The sequence below is a fragment of the Trachypithecus francoisi genome, unplaced genomic scaffold, assembly GCF_009764315.1.
Source record: "Trachypithecus francoisi isolate TF-2019V2 unplaced genomic scaffold, Tfra_2.0 Lachesis_group13, whole genome shotgun sequence".
In the NCBI taxonomy this organism is placed as follows: domain Eukaryota; kingdom Metazoa; phylum Chordata; class Mammalia; order Primates; family Cercopithecidae; genus Trachypithecus; species Trachypithecus francoisi.
In genome coordinates, this window is record NW_022681458.1 from 130,571,683 (window position 1) to 130,586,744 (window position 15,062).

Sequence of the window (15,062 nt, forward strand, 5' to 3'; positions counted from 1 at the left end):
CAACTCTGGTTCCTACTGTTTTAGCCACTGCTCGTCAGTATTTGCAGTCCAAAGCATTCTATCTGGTAAATTTCCCATGGCCCACAGGATAAGACCTACTCATTTCTACAGTATTAAAAAGTCTACCATAAACTTGCCTTAGCTAAGTATTCACCTCATTCCCAACCTCTGGTATCTCACACTTTTGGTACTAGCAAAAGTGAACTGCTCAGAAACCTTGCAAAGTTCACTCAAGCATCTTGTCTTTTGCACTTGCTGCTCTTTCTGCCAAACAGGCAATCTCATTAGACGTTCCTTCTGGCAAACATACAAACTCGTCGCCTGTTCCTTCTGCCAAACATTATTCTTCTGCTTCTTACCTAGAAAAATTCTTCTCACTCTGCATGTTTACCTTAAATCACACCTCCTTTTTCCCCAAAACTTTTATTCCTCATCACGTATGTCTGGCACATAATCAATATATAATAAATCATAATTATAAGCTTCCAGTGGGCATCTAGCACACAGTAAGCACTGAATAAAGTAGTAAAATAATAAAAATGACAATGATAACAACAAGCTCCTGTCTGTATTTTTAATTGTTTGTGTTCTCTACATTACAAAAATGGTTAGTATCTAAAAGATATTTGATAGTTATTTGTTAAGTGGACAAGTGAAAACATAAATAGAAATGTTTTCTTTGAAAATTCTGTTGAAAAAGCACAGAAATGGAGACAGCTCTATTACAAGCACCTTCAAGATCAAAGCTACATCTGCTCCATCTTTGTCTCCTGCAATTTATAAAACCTACCTTACAGAAGTGCTTCGATAAACAGACAGCGAAAGGTGTCCTCATACAGTTTGGATTATGCAATGTATCAGGTGTCCATAACCCAGTAGCATACTAGCGTTTTTGTTATTGTGAAACATTTTTCTACTTTTATTAGAATCTGCTGAGCCTAGAGTTGGGCAATTTGTATATTTATTATGGCAATCTTTTGGCAAATGGTAGCAGAGCATCTTGTTCTAACAAAATTACTGTTATCATGACAATTAACCAGCAGGTAGAACACATCTTGTTCCAACAAAGTAAATGTATCTCTTTCCAACTTCAAATGAGGAGGAATGAAGTCAGTAATACTGAAACCTTGTTGGGACAAGCATATGTAACACGACTTGTGCTTCAGCATTCTTGTGATCAAAAATTCCTTACTTTCACTTTTTTATCTATGGTAGGACCACCCAGAGCAGGGGTCCACAACTCCCAGGTCACAGACTGGGACCAGTCCATGGACTATTATGAACCACACCACACAGGAGGAGGTGAGCAGCAGGCAAGCCAGGGAAGCTTCACCTGTGTTTACAGCCACATCCCAAGGCTCATATTACCGCCTGAACTCTGCCTCCAGTCACACCAGTCAGAGAATTCGATACTCATTGGAGCAGGAACCCTGTTGTGAACTGCCCATCTGAGGGATCTATGTTGTGTGCTTCGTATGAGAATCTAATGCCTGATGATCTGTCACTGTCTCACTTTGCCCCCAGATGAGACCGTCTAGTTGCAGAAAAATAAGCTCAGAGCTTCCACGGATTCTATATGATGCTAAGTTGTATAATGATTTCATTATATATTACAATGTAATAATAATATAAATAAAGTAGCACAATAAATGTAACATGATTGAATAATCCTGAAACCACTCCCACCTTCCCTCAGCCCATGGAAAGATTGTCTTCCACAAAACCAGTCCCTGGTGCCAAAAAGGTTGGGGACAACTGACCTAAAGTAATTCACTATCACAAGTCTTACCTGGATTGCTGTTTTCAGAAGAGATTTTTAGCATCCGTTTTTCTTTGTAGTCAGAAAATAATTGGCAAATTCTATGTATAAAATGCAATAAACCAAATTACTATTTTAATACTGATATAAAAAATACTTACCAAATGTAAAATTCTTAGAGTATTTCTAATATCATAATATCAGAACTTAACAGTATTACCCCATTCACTTATGAGTACATTCTACAAACTTCTCTTTAAGCTTCTAATTAAAGAAGAAAACAATGTAAGGAGAAATGCTCATAAATCAAGGGCATTGTGACCCGGTAAATTAGCTTACATTATCATGACATAATAGAAAGTGTCCCGGCTCTGCATAAGTCCTAGCTCCATAATGAACAGCTATTTGTTCTTGGACAAGTTGCTTCTCTTAGGCTCAATGCCTTCTTCAACAAAGTGAGGACTTTGCTGCCTTATTTCATATTGCACTAGGTTGTTGTAAAGATTTAAGATATTTTTTAAATGCTCAGAGAAATAGTAAAGCAATGGAATAATCTGTTCCTAAACTTTATGACTAAAATTATCTTGGAATCCCAAATAAAACCCAATGTGTATTTTGTTCGTAGGTTCTAATATGCAAATGTAGTTTTCAGAAAATGTTATTAAGTGTTAATTTTGCTTTCAGTTGCCCTACTCCTTATGGCTTATAATTCAGGGCATCTCAACTATGTCATAGTTTGTAACTAAATTTATTCATAAATGTCTCATTAAAGTAGCTAATGTGACCATCCACTGTTATGGAGTTGACCAATCACACCAAGGGTAGAAAAACCAATGGATGTTAAGACCTGGCTTGGACCAATGATCCCTCTCTAGAGACTCCAACTCTGAGCCAGATGTTTGTTAGGATAATGCTTTATATTGATGTTCAATGCCAGCTGGCAGGGGAGACCAAAACTCTACTTTTATTTTTTTTAGTTTCCATGAAGAAGTTGCAAGTTGACATTTTCTAATTTTCGACATACATGCTAAAAATATAATTTTGCACCAAACATGTTATTCAGCTATAAGTCATCTCATAGACCATCTTACATGACGATTTTTGCAGCGCAAATCACAATTTCAGTATTTTGGTGGCACCCGTCTTTTGCTTTGCTTCACAGTGTTTCCTTACAGCTAGTCAGCAAATAGTCAAATGACCTTCAGTGACTGCACAGAATATGGAATGCTTCAAAAATTTGTGCTGCCTCCTTATGCAGAAGCCACACTAATTTTCTCTGTATTGTTCTAATTTTAGGATATGTGTCACCGAAGCAAGCACAAAGCCCTACTTTTACACATGATTAGTGATGAGTCATGGATGAGGCTTGGCTCTGTTAAGTCCAACTAACCTACTTGAGATTCTGAGAATTCTCTTCAATGGCTTCCTATGAGGTAGACTTTGAAAATATTTTAAAATCTTGAGCTAGAGACAGAAGTAGCTTGGACGATTTTCATTATCATGTAAAACAGATCACTCCAGGGGCCAACCACAACCGGGAGCCCCTGCTCAGGAAGGTTCCTACGGGACTTTCTCCTGCCTAAGGCTCTCTACAGGATATAAAGGGGCCTCACAGCACAGATCTGGTAGCAAAGAAGAAGAAACAAACACTGATCTCTTTCTCCCACGTTATTTGAACCCCTCTAACCCTTTAGAACAAGCCCATCCAATATCTGCTAGAGAAAAGACCAACAACCGCCTCAAAGGATCTCTTACCATGAAGGTCTCAGCTAATTCTTGGCTAAGATGTGGGTTCCACATTAGGTTCTGAATGTGAGGGGAAGGGTCAATCTGCTCACTTTGCAGATAAAGTCAGGATGCCCAGCAGCCAGAGCAGGGTGCTGGTGCTTTGGGAACAATGGCTGAGCATATAAGCATAGGTATGGGAACTAAAATATGTTGTAACTTCAAAGTCACCGTATGAATTCCAGGAAGGCTTGAGGGATCTGAATCAGTAAGGGCATCTTGGTGTCAAAGGTCAACCATGACCAGGCAGCAGGACCAGTTTGAGTGGCAACAATGCAGCAACAGAAACAATGGAAACAATAGAATGACTGGTATGTCCTTTTTTTCCTCCTCCTTCTGGCTTGATAAAAGGGACTGTCTTCCTTGAATTTAGTGAACCCCTTTGGTTCTTGAAAAATTCATGGAGTATGTAGGAGACAGTCCCCAGAAAACAGTACAAGACTTTCTGCTAAACTGGACATTTCAAGACCCAAATAACTAATCAGAAAAATCAAAGATGTGACACTATTTTTTATCCCCTGCATAGGTGTTATACTTGGATGAAATGAACAATGTTGGGATCTCTAAGGATAAAGGTCTTAAAAGTCCTGAGATAAAGAATCCTCCACCCACTGGTACTTCTAACTTGTCTTGCTTTATGTCTGATTTCTGGCTGATGAAGTGGACTAACTGACTGCCATTCTAAGACTACCTGAACCGAACTATGACATCTCACCTGATATGTAAGATGCGGTTGTTATAATTACTTTAATCCTCAATTTAGCATTAACTCGCCTTTTAACGTAAACACTTACACATTATGATGACTAGAAACAGCATACTCTCTGGCTGTCTGTCCAGATAGATCTTGAGAGGATACATCAATATTTTGCTCAAGTAGAAGGCTGACTATACTTGCTGATCCACAACGTACAGCAAGTATGAGAGCAGTTCTAAAATGACAGATAATTTCTCCCTTAGGAACTGCAATACAGTTATTTTTAAAGCTAATTTGATATATTTTACCAATTTAACATCCTGTCTCTCCATGCAGAATCAAACATTTACATGCACCAAAAGACAGAGCATCTTGGGTGCTCAAGTGTTCATCTTTGTAAAATACCACCAAGGTTAAAAAGAAGGGACAAAAAGGAAACCTCTTATCTCACTGGGGCATTGCATAGTAGAAGCTATTAATTTAAAGTCCTTTGATGGGCAAGAAACAATGTTAGGGCCACTTATCTGAAGTGGACAAAGATTTAAGTGAAGATTTCATCACAGCTTCCCTAGACTGATATGCTGTAATAGAAAATCAGCTAGGGGTAAGATAAACAGGAGCTCTCTGCATGCTGAAAGCAGTAATAATAATAATGGTAAGAATAGTAGTCACAGGAGTGTCAGTTAGTGATGCCAATAAACATGTACTAGGCACTGAATTAAGTGCCATATATATCTCTCTTACTTATTATGCACAACTTTGAAGGATATATTCTCCTACTTTTCATATATGACAACATATTTGGTAGTAAATAACATTCCCAAGGTCACACACCTAGCAGGTAAGAAAGCTAGGAATTAAACTCAGTCTTGTGTGAATCCAAAGCCTAGCTCTTTTCTCTTTATCACCCACCTACAGCTTGCCTTCATGAAAGGAAAAGTGTATCCACTTAAAACTATCTTCACTCCCACTTTCCATACCAATTAAAAATAAAAACATCAAAATACACTGGAAATAAAAAAGGAAGAAAGCTGTTGAACCCACAGTATGTGGGAATAGCAATTAATTGTCATGTAGGGATAAGCTAACATTAATATTCTTCAAAGAAAGCAACTTAAAGCAGAGTCATTGAAAAGACAAAAGAATTTTCAACCCCTATTTATGTTGACTACAGCGAATTTAGTGGAAAAGCATATAAGACACAGAGGTTACAAACTGGTAGAAAGGGTTAAGAAGTTCAATACTGAGTCATAAAGTAAACTGAAAGTTAAAGTTCACACTTCATAACATTAATACGAAATCCCTCTAGCTAACATAAGATCATGTAACCAAAATATCATACAACAAAGAACATCAGTCAATACAATAAAAGATGAATCTTACTAAAACTGTTCTTTATGTTACCCAGTCTAAATAACTGTTTTTCTACCTGACTGATTTGTGTTGATACTGATCACTATGTCCCAATAAGTACACATTAATCTTATTAATTTAATATTTATGACTTGAGTGACAGCTATCAAGCTAGTTAACAACACACAGATTAAAAGAAATAACTATACCTTCCATATCTATCAAGTGCATTTAAATTAGCTTTTTTCTTGATTAAAAATTTCACCACTTGCTGTTTTTGTTCATGTACGCCAAGTAACAGTGGTGTGAGGCCATGCTGTAAAACAATATAAAGCAAAAACAAATGTAATTCAAAAAAGTACACATTCCTCAACTGAAGCAGAAACTTTATATAAGATCCTACGGACTTACATGTATACAAAGTAAAGAAAATGTAGCTGCTTCCTTCTCAGTCTTCTGTGCTTTCCCACATGCTGCTCCTTCCCTTGGAAACATCCCTTCTCTGCCTCACCACATCAACTCTGATCATCTCAAAAACTCACTTTCAACATTTACCGCTTCCAAGACTCTACTTCTAACCCAGCAGTTGGCATGCTATTATTGGATGATAATATTTTTCCCATCTAAACAAAGAGCTTCTTGAGGGCAGGGGCTGGATCTTTTGTCTCTACATCCTCCACCCTAAGATAAATTGTTGTGTATAAAGCAATAATTTGCATGTAAAATATTTCTTTAGTTTCACATGTTTTACCAAAAGTTCAAGCTCCAACGTGCAATAAAAATTGCTATTAATACTCATACTGCCCATTTGAAAAAATTTCACAACATTTATTTATTTAAAATCTATCTGTATTTAATTTTTCCAGATTGTTAACTAAATAGATACTCAGTTCATAGGACTACTGAAACTAAATTAACAGAATTCCTATCTGTATTCTTAATAACTCCATGGTTTCTAGTGTTTAAAACTGCCATGCTGATTATGCCAAAGCTCTACATACTTAAGAGACACACTGGATAGTCCATAATACAGCTTCAATTGACAAAAACACGGTTTAGAATTTGCTACAATTCTAATTGAGAAAACTCTGCTCTTAACAACGACTTACTGACTTAAGCACTTCAATGATAACAAAGAGACACAAAATCCCGAGAGGATCATCTCTACTTACTCAAAGACTACTCACCGCACATTTCTAAAGACCTTCTGAATGGCAGCGAATAACTGACAGTAGGAAGGAAAGGGTATTACTCTGTAAGCTGATAGATACTGCCAATAATATTCATTTTAATGTCTCACCACAGAGATAAAAGTCAGACTAGGCCAGGAATGGTGGCTCACACCCATAATCGTAGCATTTTGGGAGGCTGAGGCAGGTGAATCACTGGAGCCCAGGAGTTCAAGACCAGCCTGAGAAACATGGCAAAAACCTTATCTCTAGCAAAAAAAAAAAAAAAGGGAAATACAAAAACTGAGGTTGGAGGACCAACTGGGCTTGGGGAGGTCGGGGCTGCACTCCAGACTGGGAAACAGAGTGGGACCACATCTCAAAAAAAAAAAAAGTCAGATTAATGTAATTGGATAGGAAAGATTTAAAGAAATCAGCACATATCCAACTCCAACTCTTCTACAGATATCTTAAGTTTCAGAGATATAAGAATTTACATATTACATTTATGTATTCAGTGGTTCTTAAGCAGGTGTGTATCCAGATTTTGAGAAAATTGTTGTTGTTGTTATTGCTGTTAGAGACAGGGTCTCATTATGTTGACCAGCCTAGACTCGAACTCCTGAGCTCAAGCAATCCTCCCCACTCAGCCTCCCTAGCAGCTGGGACTACAGCCATGCACCACCATGCCTGGCTTCAAGAAAACATTTTTAAACATACATATCTAGGCTTTATTGGACTTACTCTATCAAAATCTTCAGGAAAAAGCCTAGACTTATTATTTAAAAATTTTCCTCAGGTTACTGGGACACAAAATTCTAGCTGGAAGCTAGTGCAACAGTTACTTCAGTCTCATTTCTCACCCACGTGACCAATTCCCTTTCTCATTTGAAGATTTGGCCAAAAAGAGGAAAGAGTAGGATGCTGAAAACACCACATAATTTTCCCCGGTAAGAGAAGAACAAGGTCTAATAAACTCAAAATCCAACTTGATCTTGTTACTTAAAGCTCCTTATCTCCCACCTTCCCATCCAGACACTCTAGATTTGAAAGCAGAGTTGAGACTCTAATTGGCCATTTCTACCAGAATAGGATACTAAGTCAGTTAATTACTTGTTATTCCCTCTGCTCAAGGGTTTCCCATTACATGACCACCTATTCACTGCCTATCTGGTTCTTCAGAGGCCTCCTAAAATTGATCTCTGGGCAGTTCACAACTCACTAACTCCCTCTCCCAAAATGAAAACTGTCATTCTCTAAAATTGAAGAGAACCTTGTCTCACCATACAAAGGAAACAAATAAATGAACAACACACAGATAGAAACACACACACACACACACACACACACACGCACACACAACCTCTTCATGGTCTTTTCCCTCTATTACCTAATTTCCAAATTGGCCTTGATATTTCTGATTGCTCTTTTTCCCTTTCCACTTCTTCCTCATGAGCAATCAGAAATATCTTAAGCCTTGCCACTGAGAGGTGCACCACCTCATATCTATTACTGTCTTTTAGGAACTTGCCAAAGCAGCAGGATTTCTATTCACTGAAACATGTTTAAGTGTTCTTGGAGTTTGCATGTAAAACCTATTTCAGGGCAAATTTTGCTATTTTACATTCATTAGGGAAAAAAAAACCTAGGAGGGAAAAATTCAAAAATAATAAGTATTACCTTTTACCAATTCAGTGTTTTCAAAAAAAGTATTTACCACAAGTGCATTAAAAAAAAACTGTACCCCCGAACGCTTCTTTGAAAGTAATAATATTTAAAATAAAATCTTAGATAATTAAGTCATTTCAAAATATTTTCATTCAGGTTATGCTTGAGCTTCCAAATATGGAAAACTGGCCCTTACACAGGTCACTGTTAAAATGAATGCATTTCAGTATTTTGAAAAGAAAACTGGTAGATCTATACCTTGTTTTTTGATTCAATAGCAGCACCATATAAAAGCAGTGCTTTGGCCATTGATTTATCTTCATTGTAGATAGCATAGTGTAGAGCAGTATTTCCATACTCATCTGGAATATTTGGATCAGTGCCATGTTCTAGCAACATTAACGCACATTCATCTTCTTGGCATTGTATGGCCTGTCGGTGTTAGACCAAAAACAAATTATAAATGCTAGGAATTCAAAGTAACATTCCACAGCTTTCACCAACCAGTTACATTTAAAGGAGAAAACTCATTTTTATGCTATGTATTGAAATCAAACCCATCTCACGCTGATATAGTTGGCTACTGCATACCTTTGTCAGGGCTGTCCTGTTTTTGTTGTCAAGGACATTAAGTTGACTTTGTCTGTCCAGCAGGAGTTTTACTACTTCTGAATTCCCATTGGCAGAGGCCAGATGTAGAGCAGTCCTAGGAGAGTGAGAAGACTTTTTAGGAAATTGTAGTGCATTAGCTACAGGCACATCAATGATTCGTGTAATTGCAAACACTGAATAGCCTCCTATTACTCTGCCTTCAAAACAAACATTTAATTTTCCCATGAAGAAAGCACACTATTTATTACCTCTCATTACTCGCTGTATTAATGAAAGAGCAGCCTATCTGAATAGAAAGAGCACAGCCCTTGGATGACATTCAGCTTGGGCTGGAACCCTACTTGAAGCTCTGTCGCTTCCCAGCTGTTGCTTAGCCTTTTGCTGTCTCAGTTTCCTCATCAATAAAATGGGAATGAAAATAGTAGCTTTCTCCCAGGAAACCACTGTAATGCTTAAATGAGACTCTACGCAAAAGATATAGAATAGTTCCTAACACAAAGAACAGCTCAATAATTGTTAGATATTATAATTTTTACTAATACCCAAAAGACATTTGAATTAAGTGAGATGATACAATTATACCTACACTTTCAGGTATGTTTTAAAGACTACAGGTAACGTTGTATTTCAGTGATTCTAAGATGATCATTGTCTCCATGTTGTCTCCACTGAAATACCACTTACAATTCATGATTTACTATAATTGGCAGCATTTAAATAATTCTCTTATTGAGACATAAAGTAACAGGGCATCATACAACCCCTGGTGCCTTACATTAAGTAGAGTATGTTATAACAGGTCTGGGGCGGTTCCAGTCAGATGACCAGCATTTAGATAAATTTTAGTTCTTAAAAAAACTATGGAATAAGAAGGTTGAGGTGAAAACAAAAACAAATTTCTAAAATAAACTAATTCTTACTTTGGTCTTCAAAAATCTTTAAGCCAAAGAAAACCTGGAAATTCAAATAAATACCATGGGCTCATTTTTTTCAATACTTAGATTTATACAACGTATGTACATCAAATATTTCCAATCTTTCCTATTAGGATTTAAGACTGTTATAAATTTTCTCTTTTAAAATGGATTTATGAAACTACTTGTAGAGCTTTTCTCAACGTTTACATTCAGGGGTACAGGTGCAGGATGTGCCGGTTTGTTACACAGGTAAACGTGCGCCAAGGGGGTTGATTGGACAGATGATTTCATTACCCAGGCGTTAAGCCCAGTACCCGTTCATTCTATTTCCTGCTTCTTTCCCTCCTCCCACCCTCCACCTCTAATAGGCCCCAGTGTGTGTTCCTTCCTTCTAGGTATCTGTGTGTTATCATTTAGCTCCCACCTATAAGTGAGAACATGCAGTATTTGGTTTTCTCTTCCTATGTTAGTTTGCTGAGGATAATGGCTTTCAACACCATCATGTCCCTGCAAAGGACACGCTCTCGTTCTTTCTTTTGTGGCTGCATAGTAGTCCCTGCTGTTGACCACATTTTAGTTCTTAAAACAACTAAAACAGTCTTTATCCAAGACTTACAAATTTTCAAAAAGGCAATTAAAGGTTATCTTTTACTATTTTCTACCTTCAGAAATGTTTTTGTTTGAAAGGAGGGAGGAAAAGCTTCAATTGAGATTAAGTCCTAATGCTCCAACTTTAAATCTCTCAGCTTGCTCATGCCCAGCAGGTAAACATGAAGTTTTCAAAGATGGAAGGATCCTGAGAGATAGTAGAATACACCTGCCACATAATAGGTGTCTGGCTTATGTCTGATGACTAAATGGATTGAAAGAATGGATCAACGCAGCTTGGGAGTTCAATATTTTTAAAGAAAACTGCTGTAGAGTAGGAGAATACATTCGCAATAGTAATAATCATTTATATTTGCTATTTTAATTTTCATAAGTATATAACTCAACTAAAATGAGTCATACTTTTTACACATGTTAACCTATATATAATGAAAAGATAATTATATAATAAAATGTATATACAATAAAAACTACAGGAACAGGTAAACAGAATCCCTCTACTTCTGAAGAGGATAAAGTTCACAGAAGACAGCCACCCACAGAAATAAAAATAAATAATAGAATGTGAGAAATTAGTTGTATCTATGCAAGCAGCATATTCCTTCTCTTCCCAAGGATTATTTCATTACTAATGAACCTTAACTAAACTTCAGATGTTCATTGCAGAAATCACAGATAAGAGAAAGGGAAAAACTTCACTTACAAATCCCCAGAAATAAGTTTGATTATATTTTCTTTTTTTTTTTTTTTTGAGACGGAGTCTCGCTCTGTCGCCTGGGCTGGAGTGCAGTGACCGGATCTCAGCTCACTGCAAGCTCCGCCTCCCGGGTTTACGCCATTCTCCTGCCTCAGCCTCCCCAGTTTGATTATATTTTCTACATATTTTCAGCTAACATAAGAGCAGATTATGTTTGTGTATATGTGTAACAAACTGATTTTTTTCTCACTTGATATAGCAAAGTACATCTTTGCATGTCAACGTATCTCTGTATCTACTGACACCCTCAATAGTTACTTATTATTCCATCCTATGGATGCACCAAAATTTGTTCATAAAATCTATGAATTCTTCTAAATACACTGCTGTTTTAAGCAATACTAAGAAAAACAGATGTATCTATTTCATAAAGATATTTCAGTATAATGGAATTGATCAGTAAAAAAAATACATTTTAAAAATGTGGTTCTTACCACTAAAGTGTCTGTTTGAAAAGCTGCAGCAACTTAAACTTTGAACAACTATATACATACCACTGTTCTTCATCGTCAAAAACTTTGTGGATAGAAAACAGTATTTCATTCCTTTTTTTTTTTTTTTGAGATGGACTCTCACTCTGTCACCCAGGCTGGAGTGTAGTGGCGTGATCTCGACTCACTGCAACCTCCACCTCCCTGGTTCAAGCAATTCTCTTGTCACAGCCTCCTGAGTAGCTGGGATTACAGATGCATGCCGCCATGCCCAGCTAATTTTCTGTATTTTTAGCAGAGATGGGATTTCAACACACTGGCCAGGCTGGTCTCAAACTCCTGACTTTGTGATCCGCCTGCCTCAGCCTCCTAAAGTGCTGGGATAGCAGGCGTGAGCCACTGCACCCGGCCTTTCATTCCTCTTCTAACTTAAGTAGAAAACAGTATTTCATTCCTCTAACTTAAATTCCTTCTCCTACCAGGAACACTGTTTTCCTACATATGTAGGTCACTGGTAGATACGCTAAAAAGTACTATGCCCAATTTTAAAATGCTTATTTTAATGAGCTTATTTTATTATATCTGCATATATAGGCCGGGCACGGTGACTCACGCTTGTAATCCCAGCACTTTGGGAGGCCAAGGTGCGTGGATCACAAGGACAGGAATTCAAGACCAGCCTGGCCAAGATGGTGAAACTCCATCTCTACTAAAAATAAAAAAAATTAGCCAGGCATGGTGGCAGGCACCTGTAATCCCAGCTACTCAGTAGGCTGAAGCAGAGAATTGCTTGAACCTAACAGGCAGAGATTGCAGTGAGCCAAGATCACACCACTACACTCCAGCCTGGGCAACAGAGTGAGACTGTAAAAAAAAAAAAAAAAAAAAAATATATATATATATATATATATATATATGCATATATAAATAGGCATTTGTGTTTTCTTCTGGTATGTTTCTCCTTTTGTATATTTAAAATTTTTAATCTATACTTATTTTTGTGACATAAAAATCTAGCTAGTTTTCTCCAAAAATGAATTATGAACAATCTACCTTTTTTAAATAATACAAAACATCACCATCATCAAATGCTAAATTCTTACATATATTTGGGTATTTCTGGATTTCCTATTCTGTTCCACTCATTGATCTTTTCAGCTGTAAACAATTTGTGGAAATAGCACACGCACATTTTGATATCTGGAAAAGCAAGTCTTTTTCCATTCTGTTACAAAAAAATAATTTATCACAGTAATAAAAGACAGCATGTGTAAAAAACTCTAAAACTTTGCTATTTTTATTTAGCTTAGGTAAAAGTGATAAATAGAAAAAGCTCACATCTTCAGAAAATTAAATCTTCCTTTTCAAGCACACGAACCTTCTTGCCATTTCAGTTGCCTTCTAAGATTCCTCAGTAAATAACATATTTACATAGGGTACACTGATAAAAAAATCCATACTGGATTTTACTTGAAGAATAGCCTTGAAGTTGATATGTTATGGGGCTTCATTCTTAGTTCTCAATATACACTTTTCTATAATATATAGAGCATTGCTTTAAAATGTGTACATTAAAAATAATCTGCTGCATCAACTTAATTTTTCGAGTTAAATCACTTTAAAACAACCTATCAGTGTTCTGTGAGGGAAATTATAATTGGATTGGAAATCAGCTCAAGTTTTGTTTTTGTGTTGCTGCTCACAAAGGGACCTGTGCCCTGACCTCTCTGACCTCTCTGAGGTTTCCACACCCAGGGTGGTGTGGGGCCTGCGGAGACAAGAAAGCCAGGCCCCCCTCCTCCCCCGCCAGGTGGGTATGTCTCCATCATCCCCCCACATCCCTCCTCCTCCCAGCCCAGGCCCGGTTACCTCTTTTGCTTGTCCGTCTTGTTCACGTCAGCGTCCTTGAGCATGACGATGAGATCCTTTCTGGGGACTTTACCCCACCAGGCAGCTCTGTGGAGCTTGTCCAGATCTTCTCGACGGACGTGGTACCTCGGCTCCATGAAGGCGCTGTCGTCGTATTCTTCCCAAGCACCCACGCTGCTCTTGCTGCTCCTGACTGTCTTCACAGCGGAGTCATCCTGGTCTCCAGAAGCGTCCACCTTCCCGCTCCCCCTGAGGCAGGGGAGGCAGTGGCAGCACCACTTGCCCATCTTGCTCCTGAGTGTCTTCATAGCAGAGTCGTCCTGGCCTCCAGAAGCGCCTGTGTTGCTCTTCCTGCTCCCCTTGCAGCAGGGGAAGCAGTGGCAGCACCACTTGCCCATCTTCCTCCTGAAACCAAATGGCTTCTTCACAGAGGAGGCAGCCGGCATGGAACCAACCTCAGCCACCATCTGCTTTTAACAGCCAGGGGAGGCTGATGGCAGCGAGCAGATCCCGTCTACCAACTAGTTTCACCAACTAGCAGGTAACTCCTGGTTTCCGATCTGTTTGAAGAGAAAGATCAATCCCAGCCAAAACCTGCCAACCCCCGCAGGGGAGCCCAGCCCACCCCACCCAGGAAAAACCCACGCCCACCCGGGGAAAGCCCACACCCACGGGGGCAACCCCACGCCCACCCCAGGAAGGGCCAACCCCCCCCCCAATAAAACACCCAGCCCACCCAAGGGAATGCCAAACCCAGCAGAGAAAAGGTCAAGCCCAGCAAAGGAACTACGGAGGAAACGTCAACCCAAAGGAGAAAACGTCAATCCAAGGAGGTCCAAGGAGGAACAGCAGGCCAAGCGACCAACGCCAAGCCAAGCAAAGAACGCAAAGCCAAGCCAAGCCGCTACGCGCGTGCCGTGCGTGTGCAAGCCGTTACAGGCCAAACAGTTACGCGTGTGGCATGCGCGTGCAAGCCGCTACAGGCCAGCCAGTTACCAGTTACGCGCGTGCAGCGTGCGCGTACAAGCCGTTACAGACCAACCAAACCGTTATGCGCGTGTGGCGTGCGCGTGCAAACCGTTACAGGCCAGCCAAACCATTACAGGCCAGCCAAACCGTTACGCGCGTGCGGCGTGCGGCGTGCGCGTGCGGCGTGCGCGTGCGGCGTGCGCGTGCGGCGTGCATCTCAGGTGGCGCCAGTGCACGTGGCACAGACAGTGGCGGATCCGTGCAACCCGCATGGTTAAGTCTTGGCGCCATGAATGTCACTGACAGCCTTGTGTTCCCAGCAAACTTCGCGGGAGTCAATGGCCGGGCTTTCGGGCCATTGAGAAGCCTCCGGTGGGAGGAAAAAGCCTCTTGAAGCAGGACTGAGGCTGAGCGCCTGGAACTTGAGGATACTGACAGCCTCCTATGATGAAAGCCCCCAAGACACT

The 15,062-nt window shown here is 39.3% G+C and overlaps 1 protein-coding gene and 1 non-coding gene across 5 annotated transcripts in view; both read right to left on the minus strand.

Moving 5' to 3' along the window:
- Positions 1 to 14,187, minus strand: part of LOC117095186 (POTE ankyrin domain family member I) — a 58,745-nt gene extending 44,558 nt beyond the window's left edge. For 3 of the 4 annotated variants that reach the window (XM_033231920.1, XM_033231918.1, XM_033231919.1), the window contains exons 1-3: positions 13,627 to 14,169; positions 9,023 to 9,137; positions 8,690 to 8,863 (exon numbers count right to left, since the gene is read on the minus strand). In XM_033231920.1, the coding sequence (XP_033087811.1) occupies positions 8,690 to 8,863; positions 9,023 to 9,137; positions 13,627 to 14,093 (756 nt within the window). In that variant the 5' untranslated portion in view covers positions 14,094 to 14,169. Of the gene's footprint in view, positions 1 to 1,789; positions 1,861 to 4,338; positions 4,477 to 5,803; positions 5,911 to 8,689; positions 8,864 to 9,022; positions 9,138 to 13,626 lie in introns of all 4 variants that reach the window. The other variant, XM_033231921.1, reaches the window with a different exon arrangement.
- On the minus strand, positions 2,973 to 3,079 carry LOC117095461. Its single transcript, XR_004442002.1, has one exon. It is a non-coding gene; the product is annotated as a U6 spliceosomal RNA (small nuclear RNA).
- Positions 14,188 to 15,062: the final 875 nt, after the last annotated feature.